Here is a 15567-nt window from a genome sequence, read left to right on the forward strand (position 1 = left end):
CCTAAGAAACTAAATATATGGTAATCTCCACACTCAGTCACTTTGACACACCATTTCATCAGGCTTTTGCCTATTTAGATGCTAAATGCTCCATGACTGGGACATCATCTTTGTGTCATCCTCAAAATGTCTGGCACACATCGGGATAATTGTGGAATAACAAAAATTTTAATGTCTTAATTTCTATTAGGAATGCTATATAGAACTCAAATATTAACAAAGAGGAATACATTAAGTCAGCCAAGTGCTTTCTGTTTTCAGCAAACCCAGTTCAATCCCATCATCTTTTTTGTTCTTTGTTCTGTGTAATTTGATTAAACACAAGCTAATGTTAACTTAAACAGATTGTATTCCACTGGTAAATAAGAAGATAAAAAATTGATTTTTTAAGTGAGGCTAGCCTTTACGTTTTGTGATGGCTAAAACCCTAATATTCCTGCAATTAAAAAGCTGGCACATAGTTGGTTTGATGGACATTTAGCATTGCCAGACCTTTATTATGGATAATAAATTGTTCCTTTTTTTTAACTGCAGAAGTATTAAGATCACTTGAAGAAGCTGAAGTTCTATTGCACTGATCATTATTGCCAATATTACTATAATGCCTATATAGGTCATTATTGGACATGTCTGTATTAATGGAGTTATGCCATTTTGACCTGAGGGGGATGTAAAACCACCACACAAAAGTATTTCTACCAGAGGTGTGAAAATCCAAGCAGGGAAAAGGTAGGGAAGACCACGGGTGTGTATCTGAGGGCAGGAGAGCTCCTGGGGTGCTGCGATGGCGTCTCCAGGTGAGGCTTCATTCCAGCCAAGGAATGAGGGATTTGGTGATGCCTGAGGTTGGCCACATAGGAAAGAAGGACTTGGATCTGCCAGAGGCACAGGTTACGGAAGAGTAACCACCAGCATGAAAATATGTGTCAAGTTGCTCAGTGGTCACTGCTTCTTCTGGGAGGGGAACTCAGTATTTGACCTCTCTCTAGGCTGATTCCAACATTCCTTAGACTTCTGTTCAAAATTTCATTTTGAAATGACTTCTGAAGATTATCTGTGAGCTGAGGCATGGCCTCCCCCTTAACAACAACTTTAAAGAGTGACATTTTGTCATGTTATAAATACTTCATGCACACACATATGTGTGTAAAACAAGTAATATGCTGAAAAGTTTGCTTTTGAAGGGAGGCTCTTCTTTTTGACTCCCAAAGAGAGGATGGGATCCCTCTGACCTGGACAGGCCAGGTCTTGTCCACCCCACTGCTAATGAGAGTTATGGTTTCCTTATTCACTTCCTCAAAAGGTATCTATAAATTTTCCTTTGGTAAATATTTCTGTTCCCACATGGAAACAGAAAAATTGTTCAGTTTCTGGTGTGATTAATACTTTCATATATGAACCTTGCAACTATTGATCAACACCGAATTGAAAAGCCTTTGTTCTGTTACATTCGTACTAGAAATCTTGGTAGAATGCCTTTGGGGAGTAATCAATTAATCAATTAAAGGAAAAAACTTCCAAAAAACAAAACACCAAAAAGCAAGCAATGATTGATCTGAAGATATTGCGTCTTTGCGGTAAGAGAGGAATTTAAAATGCATGGAATTCAAAAGAGGTACACATTTCCATCGACTCCTTTGCTGAGCCTAAAGAACAGCATGAAAACACCGTGGTTTGGGTTTTCCCTGTCCTCTGCACGAGGAGAGGCCACAATAGCACTGGACCCTCCTATGCATCACTGCTTTTCACACCACTTCCAATGTGTTGCCAAATCCCTCAAGCCCAGACATATACCCAGCTTGGAGGCTGCCAACATCCCAAGAACCACTTCCAGCTCTTCTGTGTTTTTCCTCTGAATGCAGTATAAAATCAAGGCTGTCAAAGTTAGTTGCTTACACAGAGATCGATAATACAAACAAAAGGAGAAAATAAATCCACTTTTACCTGATGCTTGGCACACATCCTAAAAATATTTCTCTTCAAGGACAACATGTAAATAAAGACACCTTTAATTTTTAATGGCCATTTAAAACTCTTCAAGGGGAGCATTAGAATGCCTGGTGCTATTTCTTTTTTATCTCAAAATTTAAAATATTTATGTGTAACTAGCCAAGTGTCTCCTTTTATGTGTCTCCAGCCAAGGATACAAACATAGTCTAATTTGTTTAGGTTTTTTTTTTTGGAATTTTGTCACAGCAGTGTCTCTAAGAAGGTCACTGAGGACACAAGGAGAAGCCACAAGGTTCCTTACACCTTTTTCCTTGTTTTGCAGGGCCTGAAGCAGAGCTGGCCATGCTGTCTGGAAGCAGTGTAACATCCAGGTACCCAAAGCATGAGAAGGGGAGAGATACTCAGCTGCTTTAAGGTTTCTTTTCCTATAGCACCTTAGCTACTCACTGCCTGACTTTTAGCATACACAGCAAATAAGCAGGGGGCCCGCAGAAGATTATTTCCTTACTTTCACAAACCCCAATCCATTCCTTGGGTAGACTGACCATGTGTAAGTGGCCTGCAGGTCCCATTGCATCTACAGAGCATTCATTGTAATGTTTGCAAGTAAAGGAGTACACCTCTGGACTCTTACTGCTCTGTTTTACCATAACTAATAGCCCCACATACCAAATTTTGTTCATTTCTCCTTAAAAATCAGTTCAGGAAGATCTAAATGATGACAGAGCTTCTTTCTATTTTTTTTTTTTCCTCCCAAGTAAACAAAGTGTTTTGTTTTCCTTGCAATACAATGTTTTTGATACATAACCCTAAACTGTCAGTGTTTGATGAGACCAAAGTGTATTTTTTTTCAGGACACAGAATGAAAATATTAAGCTGCTCTGACTGCTCTGGTCTTCATCAGGAGCAATGAAAAGAATGAACTTGCTCAATGCAGGACACATAGCCTAACTGTAATAGTGAGGAGGGAGGAATGGCACTTTTCTAAAGACTATTCTTGGGCCAAATTCAAACATATTTTGCAAATGTTGGGAAAGCATTACCCTGAAAGCCAGAAGGTCAATCTTTCTGGTGAGTGCTGGCTTCTTAGCACTCTGCCAGCACCAGGCATGAACAATAGATATATTTCTCTTGAACTTAATTCTCTGAGACATTTGTGAAAATAAACCATTGTCAGCTGAGATAATCCCTTGAAATGTTAGCCCCAGTTAATGTTTTGGAGGCAGTGGTGGGAAGTGTCAAGTGACTTAAAAATAGCATGACCAATTTTGCCTTTAGCACAAGCGGTCATTAGCATCTGGCCAAGGATGTTACATGACACTGGGTGGCATATTGTCCATTCATAGAACAGGGGCATTCCTCTCAAAAAGACACACCAGCACACTCCTATTCATTATTCAAATGAGGGAAAAGCTTTTCCTTGCCCATCCTAGATTTTGCAGGACATTCCTGTGTGTGTTTACTTTTCTGGAATACATTACTTTTCTGGAATACATTATATATACAATATTGTATAGCCATGATTAGGTGTGCAGACACACACTCTCTGGCTACTGGTGACATGCCTTTCCCAGTCCTGGTAGACACAAAATTCTGGGATGTCACCAAACACTGCAGTGTTGTTCTACCTCTTGTTCAGGATATCTCTGTGGTTCCTCCATTCCCAGCTGATCCAGCTGCACTGATGCTGGGACCTGTCTGTGAGAGATGGATTTGTAGATCCATTTCGCACAGACAAAATCAAATCCATTTCCCACACCTGTCCTGAGGAGTTTCTCCCTGATGAAAACCATACCAAGAGGCCATGCTTCAGGTCTGGAAATTCCTCCAGGCCCAAGCAGAGTACAGGACAGACCACCCCAGCATAACCCTTTCCCTCACCTGCTCCCACCCTTGAGGGCTGCAGCCCAGAAAGGATCGCTTCTCCTCACATGCACTGGAGCTCTAGAGCCCTCCTCTGAAATTTCAGAGGCAGACCTGGGACTGCACTTTCTGCCTCTCTGGATTGTGAGAGCCATTAGCCCAGTTTCCAACACAAACACTTCTGTGGTGTACTAGAGATGCAAAAAAGGATTTTTTTCCCCCCTCCCTTTTTCTGTCCAGAAAGCTTTTCTCTCCCGGATTTGTCATTTTGGGTTACTCCCCTTTAGATGGCACTGTTACCACTTCCAAGAGAGATCACTGCCGGGCACTTCTATGAACAGGGCTGAAACTGGGCCAGGACTGCCACTATCACTGGCTTAACAAGCCAGAGCAGGTGAGGAGTGATCCAGACCAGGGCTCTGGAAATATTTGCTCTAAAAATTCTTCCTGGTATCACTCCAGCTCCCATCACTGAGTTGTTCACTCTGCAATACCAGCACAGCACAAGGGCTGTATGGGCAAGAGGAACATCTGACAACATTAAGGACACATTTAATCTGCTCCTCTTCAGAATCAATTTGAAGCAGTTCCAAAAGTCAACAAGAGTCATGTGCATATACGAGGGTCTTAAGCTAATACATCTGCTAATTAACTAATAATTAAAAGCCATGCTCTTCAGAGGCACTGCAATCATTATTCTCATGATTATGTCAGAACCACTGCTTTAATATTTTTCACGTCTACTGCCTCAGTTATCACCTGCTTCAATTGCCTAGGCTTTTCCCAAGGATAGAAAATTGTTTTAAGTGGCATTAAATGGGTCTGCATTAAATACTGCTACACGTTGTGCACTTCTAGATGCCAGTTAAAAGAATCTTGCAAATAAAGAGCATTTCAGATGATGAAGAGTGATGATTCCAGGATACCATTCAGCAGTGGTCTGAAACAGTCAGAAAACAAATCCACAAAATTATAAGAAAATGGTCATGTAATCTTGAATCACTCATAGAAACTGCTAGTGTGGTCCAACACTCTATTACATACAACACTCTCTTTCTACACAGCTAACCATGTTTGTTGGACCACTTGCATTGGTGCTTTCCTCAGCTTTGGAAAGAGAAGAGAAACAGTGTAAGCAAGACAAGAGAGCCACAGGCATGGGCCTTCTTGCACCTACTTACCACCTACACTGGTCTTTGGATTCTTTTTAAGACTCAGTCCTGTCCTCACTGCCTAGGAGCACATTTTACAACAGAATTTAGGTCCAAATCTGAGAAAAATCTATGTTTTGAACATTATTTTGCTGTGATGTAAGGGGAGAAAGACATTGGACACAAAGGACTGTTGGCCCAAAAAAGGCTCCCTCGTATCAAAGCAGGATTGGGCCCTCTGCTAAACAAGAGTGGAACTGCTAGCTGGACAAATCAACCCCAAACTTCTCAGGAATAAGGTTGCACCTTTTTCTTGAATTAATGTTTGTCCTTTGCCAAACTGCAATTCCACTCAGACCTCAACCATTTTGCCTGCAGGGTTCTCAGAAACAGATACACCCAACTTATTATTTTTATAATGTGAAATGTTGGTTTATTTTTTCCCATGCTCAAAGACAGCCAACTCAATTTTGCTCAAGCCTTCAGACAATAATGCCACCTCAGAAAATGCCTACAGATTGTATTTTCAAATGACACTCAAGAACTTGTAAGGCTGTGTCTATATTGCAAGACAAATGACTGCCCAGTTACACAACTGCTTGAGTAGTCCCAGATTGTCCCACTGTATGTAGGCTCTCAGCTTAAGCAGTGAATTTAAGAATGCAGCAGCCTTAGTGCTCCCTGGTAGTCTCAGATGAGACAGGCGAGTTAACTCAAGCAGAAATTCAGGTCTTTGGTGCTTTAAATAGTCTTCATGAAGTGCTCACCTGCCTGCATGCACTAAAAATGGAGCCTAAAGCAACCATACTCCTAAAGGAGGTACCACATCTGCATGGATCTGGAACAAATCTACATCTAATCCTGCCCAAACCTGAAGGTGCCTAAATTCCACAGGTGTATTATTTTTCATCTCCAGGCACTCAGAGGAGCATTACTGCAATCCCCCAGCTGGCCTGAGAAACACAGAGGAGCTGGGAATATGAGGTGCAGCTATGCTTGGCCAGAATTGGAGAGGATGCTATTAAATAAAGACACCTGAGCTGTTCAATTTAGGAGGCATTTTCAGGACAGATCCAACATGCACCAACAGCAGAACAGTCATTTCAAAGCTCAGTTGCAGCAGCTGTTCTCATTTAAAACATATCCAGAGGAGATGAAGAAGACATGAGAGCTCCTTCGGAAATTGTGAATGTGATGAAAAATCTCTCCCCAGTGGACCGTGCACAGACAAAGCTGAGCTGACAATGCTCTGCCCTTTTTTATTTCCCTCTGATTTAAACAAGGATACTCCACAGCCAGCTCAAAAAAACCACAAACAAAACAACAACAACAACAACAACAAAAACCCCAACAAAACACCACCAAACTAAAAAAAAAACCCTACCAAAAAAACCCAACTCAAAAAAAAAAACCAAACAAACAAAAAAAACCCAAACAAACAAACAAAAAAAAAACCAAAAAAACCCAAAAAACCGCAACAAAAACCTAAACCCATCCAAAAAGGTTTAGAAATACCTAACAAGCCCTGAGATACAGAAATGTCAAGTCTACAGAAAAATAGAGGCGGAAGATCTCCTGGGAAGGTATTTAAAATATTTAGGACATTTTAAGAACTTGTTTTTTCACTTCAGTGAATCCTCCCTGGCAAGATCAGCTCCGACTTAGGGAAGAGAATGAACTGCTATTTATTCAAAGGTAACCTTTCCCATTAATATAAAAACCCCCAAAACTAAATAAAGTATTTCAGAATTTTTAAGTCTCACTTAATTTAGATTTTGTTTCCTTGCTTTTCTTTCTCCCATTTAATACAGAAAATTTATTCTTGTCTTTTCCAAAAGTAGGCAAACAGGCCATCAAGGGTGTTATCCAAGCCTTGGGTCCTACTGCTGGGAATTGTCTGCCTGTTTTACAAGGTAGCCAGGATACCAGCTTAACCTGGGATGTTATAAAATACATGGGCATGGTGTGATCCAGGTCTGGACCTCAGAGCCCAGCTACATTTCCTAGATCACTAAACAGCTTTTGAAACAAGCAACACCTTCACGTGTTTCATTTTGGTTTTCTTAAAATGTATTCATTTTGACTTGAGTGAATAAATAAGGTTCTCTAATTACCAGCAACATTTTCTTTATGTTCTCTATACCTGCTGTGTGTAATCTTCTGCATGCTGAGATAATGTTATCCTAACATCTTCAGGAACTGGCAACCCTGTGACAGGGACACCCTGCCCAATCCATGGTGAACAGGAAGAGTGGATAATTATTGAGGGAAATCAAATTGCTTCCTTCATCTAACAGCTTTGGTTGCTCACAAGCATTAATATCTCAGTTACACTTTCCATTCCAGCTCTAGCAATCAGAGACTGGGGCTTCTAAGTTTCTGGATCTCCTTTACTCCTAAAAGCCTTTGCTTGTAACAAATACTTCATTCAAAATACTTCCTTTTCCAAGCTCCTACGCTTTTTTTTTCAAATATATGGCATCAAATTATTCAACTTATCAGATTGGATGGCATCTACACTTCACACACAATTTCTTTGGCCACCCAATCCTCAAGCTTGGTGACTTAACAGAGGTGCCAGATTTCCTTTGTCATTGCAGTTTTCCTTTCTATAATTCTATGAAATTTGAATTCCTTTCTCATAATAATCATTGTAAAGAAATTACATGCTTTGGTCCCAAGAACAAATCTTCAGTGACTGAGGAATAAATTTGGGCAAGTGACACGTGTAAAGGCAAATAATCTTTTCAATGGTAAGAATTGCACTTACCTGCCTGAAAAAGTACTGTGTTGTTATAGCAAAGACATCAAAGCCACAGCTGGCCCTTTTAAGCTCATCTTGGGTATTGATTAATTGCCGGGACTGCTCATCACACTTTTCCTTCAGTTTCTGTATAAACTGCTTTTCAGTGTCTCGCCCCTCTCCTGGTTTGGGGGAGAATCCATTCTTTGGGGTGGTTGGCCTTTGCTTGGGATGTCCTACAAAGGAGGGAAGAAAAGACCATCCAGGTCACTTAGTTTACATGTACAGACATGACCTTTATGTGTTTCTATGGCCTCTGGGACTCATCCCTACAAAAGAAAAAAAGGTCTGTAGCACTCACCAAGAACTTCCAGTCTTTCAAAATAAACAAACAAACAAACAAACATACAAACAAAAACATAGTGAAATATGTTTCTTTAGGGGTCAAAGCTCTTTAACAGTCAATCTCACCTCAGGCTCTGAGCCTGAAAGTCTTCTACAAGCTGAGGAGAGCTGTCCAAAGAGTGTATCACTGAGAACTGAGGTTGTTGGAGGAAGGAAGCAGCTCACCTCTGCTAGACATCTACAAGAACAGAGGTCTACATCTCTCTTGAATGGCAGTGAGAGAAATGGGCACTTCCAGGTGAGGATTCACCTTATCTTGTTGATGACAAGGAAAACAGCTAGGTGACATTTCTACTCTACACATGGTATCTTAGCTCACATGAACCCCCAGCCTGGTGACTTGACAGAGGTGCCAGTTTTCCTTTGCCTTTGCAGATTTCATTTTGCCTCTACACAGGACAATGTGGTGCTGGAGTTGTCCCTCCCTGAATGCAAACCTAGCATGGATTGCTTGCTATGGGATACCACTTTTTATCTACAATACTGCAGTCTACCTTGAGAGTTCCCCTTGCTCTCACCTTTACATGTCCAAAATTGCAGCACTTTGCAGATATGCACTGAAGTGCCACCAAGTGCCACACAGTGCACAAGAGTTACATCACTGGCTCTGCATGGCTGCTCTCTTGGAATCATTAATCACACCAGAATCATTGTTTGCCTGCAGAAATAGGCCCAGACAGACTCTGGCTCATTTGATGTGCTCCAAGTTGGCTTGAAGCAAGCCTGATGCTGTACAAGCATGTGAAAGCACTAGTGTAGCTTGTGTTTAGGGTATAGTGTCATATTTCTATCAATGGCACCAGAACTGAAGCATGCTCATGATAAGCCACTTCAGAAAAGTGGAGCTTTTTTCCCTCAGTTCACATCCTGCTTGAGTCAACTATCCATTTCTGTGGATATACCCAGTTATGAGGATGAAGCAAGAAGGGGCAGTATTCTGGTGACATCGAACTGCTCAAGCCACTGCTTGGAAAATCTGCTCTGTCTTTACCTTCTTTGCTTTCTCAGAACTCTCCTCTGCAAACATTTATGGCCAGCTGGGCATCACCTTTGCACAGCTTAGTGACTCTTTTTGCTCAGTCTTTCTTGCTACCCTTTTGCTACCCCTCAGTTGATGGTCTTTAGTTCATTCCTGAATACTGGCCAGGAACCTCCAGTCTTCAACAGATCCTCCCATTATCCTCCAGCTTTTACCCTCGAAGCTAAAGTCAGTAAGAAAAAGGGAGAAAATATGAGTCAGACACCTTCATCCCATGTGTTACTAGAGATGGTGGACGTGGGCCTGGAACATTTCTGTGTTAGTAGAAAAGGTTGTGTGTGCAAGAATACGATAAAGGGGGACAGTTTGTAGTTTTATAGTCTTGTAGTATCCAGTTCCTGAAAACAATACAGAAACCATGTGTACAACCAGTCTCCAGCAATCAATGTAATAGGAGACAGTCTTCTGCCATGAATACTACCTATCCTTTTCCTAAAAAGCCAAAGAATCCCTCTACAGAGATGCCTCTGATGGTATGAATCTGAACCAATTTGTAAAGTAGAGCATTACAAATTCCAGAAGTAATTTTGTCAGATGTACTTTAGATCTTTTAGGTCTTTAAGACTGTGGTCTGGGTTTGCAAATAGATCCTAAGAGCAGTTTTTCAAGATCAGGCAGGGGAACAGTATGGCTTCCCCAGAGCAAAACCCCAGGAGCCTATTCCTACTTTTTCAGATTCCCAGCTTGTACAGAGCTGTTGGGAGCATATCTTCAATCTTGCTCAGCTACATCCTGGCTCCAGGCTAAGCTTACAGGGTGCCAGCTCCAGCAGAGATGCCCCCTCATTTCTCCAAGCATCTTGTGGTTCAGCTGCAAAGAGCCACGAGTGTAAAAAATCCCTTTGAAATTCTTTGTGTCCATGGCCTGCATTTGTGACAAAGAATACCATGTTCTGCAGCATCAAGACTAATGCCATGTCATTCAAGGACCCAAATAATACAGCACAAGGAGTTTTTGTCATTAAGAGAGTTCAAGCAGCATAGGTATTGTCCTCTATCCATTTTTATGTCACTTGAAGCCTGTCAACCTTTTTGCGCAGTAATAAGAAAATACAGACTCTTCCATTCATGTCAAGGGTCTCTCAGCTGTGTAGTAGGTAATACCACAAAATAAGAAACTCATAAAAGCAAGAGCCATAAATATCTGTCTTCTTAGTATAAAAAATCTTGGGCTGTTTAAGCAAGACAGAGATGTTACAACAGAAAGCTTAGGGAGAAGTGTAGGGGAAAGCCCTTGAAATTAGTTCAGTTTTTAATTAAAACAGAAACCCATCAGGTTGCTTAGTCTTACATCTCTCTAGCCTTCCTGTTCACTGGAAGATTTGAAGTGCACATCTCTGTATTGTCCTTGTCAGTATTATAAGCTGTCCTTGTAAATTAAACGGTGCTATTCTCCTCAGGGATAAATCTGAATTTCTCGGTTCATTTGGGTCTGAAAGGCAGCTTACTAAGCTTATTCTGCCATTGATGTCTCTCTTCTGTTGCTCTGCACAAAACAGGGTATATATTAACGATGCTGGCCCTTATCCTCAATGTCCTTTTTGCTGATGGTGGGACCAGAGGGGCAGACCCAGTGTGTGCTGAAATCACTGTACTCCTTTGATCCGCTTCAAAACTCCCAAGTCTTTTTTATCTACGTGACTGTTTGAACTAATGAGACACAACAAGTATATACTCATAATTAACACTGTCCATGAGGATTTAGATGGGGAATGCAATTAATTCTCCTTTTAACTGTCCAATTTCCAACATTTTGGTGAGGAAAGTGAGCAAATTACTTAGAGGCAATTGTTATCAAGCATTCTGTAGAGTGACAGATGCCAGAAGCAGTTGGCTCCATTCTAAAATGGAGTGGAAGGAGAGTACTTGCATCTATGGACACCTGTTTCTATAGACAGATCTCAGGAAGAGTATTGCATCAAAGGATAAAACTGAGATCCCTGCAGCACTGCATCTCAAAACTCCCTTGCAAGTCTTCAGACTCAAAGTTCAAAAAATTTGTGTCCAACAGTCAAAAACCAGCACTGATTAAAAGGAACTGAATGTGAGAAGGCCAGTAACAGAAGCAAATACAATCTAGAAACAGCACTCAGAAATTTTGGAACCTGTTTCATGGCCAGGTGTAGTTGTGGTGGAATTACCTGTGAGACACCTTCTCTCCCATCAAAAAGTGTAAAGGATGCAGAAGCTTGTGATTCTGATGAAGGAAAGTCTGTGACTGCCCCTTAGCATCAGCTACACTGTGTGTCCTCTTCAAAGGTTGCTTTGGGTATTTTTTGAAATTGTTAAATAGGTGAAAAAATGGTCATGATTGCTTTGTTATTGCTGCATTTATTAAAGAATGCCAAAGGCTACTCTAAAAAATAAATGAAGATGAGGTTTATTTTCCTACTTGATCCTTAGAGTGATAAACAAATTTACATTGGCTTAATTGCAGACAAGCAAGCTGAACAAATTTTTAACCAGTCTGATGGATGGAGGTCAGTTATCAACCTCATGAGAATGAAGAAACCTTTGAGGCCTCATGAATTGAATATACCAAAACTTTAGGCCTTGAAAATTATCAAATCAGCCGTGGAGATGCAGACCTCCTTAAGACAATACAAATACTCTGTACAAATATTCCAGTGTTCCATTTTGCTTTGTAATCCTAGTAGAAGCAAATCAGCTGAGCTGTAACACGCTGCTGCAGCCACAATCAGTGCTGATGCTTAAACTGGACTCCCGCCGTTATAAGCACCAGTGAGCTTCTGGTCCGGCACCCTCTGCAACAAATTCTTTGGATTTCTCTGTGATCTCACCAGGTGCAAAATAGCCTGTAAATTATATGACTCAGAGGACAGTGTTAAGTTCATCTTTTTACTCTAGTATCTTTGTAAGGAGAGGAATTTTGTGTCCTGTTGGTGCCCGAGAAGATTAAATTTAACCTTCCATTTTATTGATTCTCTTAGTTGAGAAGAAGAGTAGAGATTGAGTTTAATAATAATGGAGAAGCTCTTGGTGCAAGTTATAGGAGCTGGAGAGCTGTTCTACATTATTTATATTTTGCCACAAAATGAAGCAACCTGGGGTTCTATCCCCCACAGTTATAACTTAAGTATCACATAGCTGTAGAGATGACACTTTAAGTATTCAAGCAGTCTTAAAAATGAAGTAACAGAAGACAAACTGCAAGCACAATGAAATCAGTGGGACCATGCACACTCATTTCAGAAGCATTTAGATCAACCAAAGGTCGGCCTCACAAAAGCCTTTAGGCACCTTATCCATTTATTAATGTACACTCAGTAGACATAAATAGAAACAAACTCCCTTGTTTTAGTAAATAAAAAAAAGTATTCTTCAGAAATGGTAAAACCATGTGTTTGTGCCCAATATTGAGGTATAAGTTGAAAATGTCCCAATAGCACTTTGGAGGCTATAGATAATCCCTTTTCCAGCTATGCACAGAAATAGCCCAGGAAATTTAGTGCCTCTGCATAAAAGTAAGAGAGCAACCATTATCACTCCAGGCAATTCTCTGAGGTGTCTTTTATTTTGCTATATGTATCTGTCCTCTTCTTACATAAGAAAATTGTAATGATAAAAAAAATGTTCCTGTGCCCTTAGACATGTAATAGCAACAACTCTTTGCTTTGGAAGAGAGATGATTGCATGGTTATAACAAGGAGAACAAAAGTCTATTCAGCTCATGCATTGCTATGATAAAACCTGCTGTAGCCAGCTTAATGAACCTTGGACACAATCAATCCTCACTTAACAATAGTAGGTTTCAGATTTGAGTGTGTTAACAAGAGATGCAAAGTCAACAAGTTTAAATCTTTCCTGAAACAGACTTTCAGGTTCATAAATACCTGGTGAATGGAGTTTTGTGGCTGTTACTGCTGATTTCTTAGGGGATGAGACAGCTGGTCTGCTGGCATCCTGATCTTTTTGCACTTCTTTCTTCACACCTGTTTTAGGAAAAAAAATATCAAAGGTAGAAAGACACCTGGTTTATTATTCTGTTCATAACTCTGCAGAACTGTGTCACAAAGATACACATCAAAATGGCAAAATGTATTTCACCAATACATGTCCTGGGCTCTGCACAGAATGATGCTACACACACTTCTGAGTTGGATGCCAACCTGACATGTCTGCAACCACGACTGTGTATGTGCAGCTGAGCTGGCATGCACAGCACTGAAGGAGGACAGAAGAACACCTTACACACTACCTTGGCTTTCCAGTCATCTGCACCATGACAAATGCCATTAAGGCACAAACAGCTACACAGCTAACCCATCCTATCTGTTCTCAGTGCTGTGTTCTGTCTCTTCACCTTGCCGTGCAACCTTATTCTGGGCTGCAGGAGAAATGGAATAGGACTGCAAAGCTGACTGAAATTGCCTGCAAGTCCTTGCCCTGTCACCTTTTCCACAGGTAAGGAAGCTGCTTTTTCTGGAGACCAGCTTTCCAAGATGGTCTCATGTAGTGAAGAGAGAGGCGAGAAGCAGAAGCAGGCAGGAGGTGTCAGAGCTGTGCTGGATGTGGCTGCCAGGACACGAGAGTGGGTCTCTGTCTGTGCAGTAAGGCAGGCAGGGACAGAGGTGGGCAAGAACACTGGGGCACAAACCTGCAAGACGCTGTGCAGGTTTACTGGGGATGAACCAGGGCATGGAATATTTCTGAGAGAGGCAGCTCTGTGTCTGTTGCTATTTGTCCCACCACTGGAGCTCTCTGGTCAGGGCCTTGGGATGCTCTGCCAGGCAGAGCTCTGCAGTCAGAGACTGCCTTTGCACCAGGGAGACACAACTTCCTCTGAAAGCCAGTGGCCACCCAAGCTCAGCTCCTCCTGCCCACCCACAGCTCCCATCAAAATAGCTGTGGGGACCATGCTGAGTGCAGTAACATGAGGTCCTGCCCTGCTCCTTTGACATGGTGCGACAGTCACAGGATCTCAAGCAGAAATTTTTCATCAAAGAAGTAAGGAGAAAGAGCAATAAAAAGCAAACCTCTGGGACAATAATGTATTTTCCTGTTTGCTTTCCTTTTTTTAACCATTAGTGTTTGTTGAGGGTTGCATTTTAGCCTGAAGGGCTGTGTCTAAGCACCTGGATACACAGGAAAAACAGAGAGATTTAAGGCAAATGACTTGCTATAGAGGGAAAACAAAGTCTGCCTTATTGACTTTCCCTTCTCTTATGAGTATGTTCACAGATATCTTATAGGAAAATGTCCCACAGAATCTGAAGTATCTGAAGCAGGGAAAAAAAATCAGATTTTCTTGGTGGTGCCTAATGACAGTGGCAGTCTGAAAGCTAATGCTATCTTCCATTTTGCTTAATACAAAATGTGACCTGGCTCTTTCAACAGTGGAGAAAAATGGAAATTTCATATGGGGATCATAATCTTGAGGGACATTTACTGCTTTACTAGTTTTCTGCTCCCTCCAAAGCCACGCCTAGTCACAGCTGCAGTATATATAGGTTTATTTCTGATGCACCTTTCACCCTTCTACTTCTGCCTGCATCAGGACTTGCATGCAGAGAGCTGCAGATGCAGCATTTGCCACACACCAGAAGCTGAGCTGTGTAATTCCTAGCACTGTCTCTCAGCATTTGCTTGCAGAGTGCTTCTGGAAGGAGCACATGTACCTGCATGTCCAACTGTTTGTGGGAAGGAGGCATGGGACAAGTTCTGAAACCCTCTTTGACTCTCTTCCGCTGTTCATAGGCAAATCACACCATCAGCTGTCAGGGGCTTGTAAAGACTGAACACTTGCTCATACCTTTATTTTTGTCCATCTCCATTTTCTTTGCTGTTCCTAAATACAACATGTTGAGGCTGTGATTCTCATTTGTGATTAATACTTTTCACAGTGAGGTGAATAAAGATAGAAATTGCCCATGCCTGCCCCCTATTACACTGTAGTTTACTACAGAGTAGGACATAAAATAAGTTTATGGTGCCTTTTCATTACTAAGGACCTTCCTTAGATGACAGCTGTGAGACAAAACCAGGGCTTGCTTTATAAGACATAGTTTATTTAGTTATAGATTCAAACATCACTTTTTCACGGTAATAAGGCTTTGGTTTTTCTTGGGCTTTCAAAATAAAAATATAATGCACAAATGGGCCATATACTGAATTCTTTCATAAATATTGCTATGCCATATGCCAAACACAGACAACAGTAGAGAAAAGCATGTGCTTTCCTTATGCTTTCCTTAGGCATGTAAATAATTCACTACTTTTGGTTTTGAGACATTTTCAATGAGGAACACCTGGGGAATGCACTCAGTCCCTTGACCTTAAGCACAAAACAAGAAACAATTCCCCAGTTAGAGCTTGGTTGAAAGAAAATGGAGCAAAGAAGGCCAGGATTTTGCAGAGCGCAAGGCAGGGTCTGTGCAGAGCAGTGGGAGCCGTGTA

The 15567-nt window shown here is 41.3% G+C and overlaps 1 protein-coding gene across 1 annotated transcript in view; it reads right to left on the reverse strand.

Moving 5' to 3' along the window:
* MTUS2 (microtubule associated scaffold protein 2) overlaps window positions 1–15567 on the reverse strand; it is a 162669-nt gene that overhangs the window by 41781 nt on the left and 105321 nt on the right. The window contains exons 5-6 of the mRNA XM_041416056.1: window positions 13005–13103; window positions 7735–7943 (exon numbers count right to left, since the gene is read on the reverse strand). Coding sequence (XP_041271990.1) covers window positions 7735–7943; window positions 13005–13103 — 308 coding nt within the window. The remainder of the gene's footprint in view (window positions 1–7734; window positions 7944–13004; window positions 13104–15567) is intronic.

The sequence above is a fragment of the Onychostruthus taczanowskii genome, unplaced genomic scaffold (assembly GCF_017590055.1).
Source record: "Onychostruthus taczanowskii isolate IOZ18803 unplaced genomic scaffold, ASM1759005v1 scaffold50, whole genome shotgun sequence".
NCBI lineage: Eukaryota > Metazoa > Chordata > Aves > Passeriformes > Passeridae > Onychostruthus > Onychostruthus taczanowskii.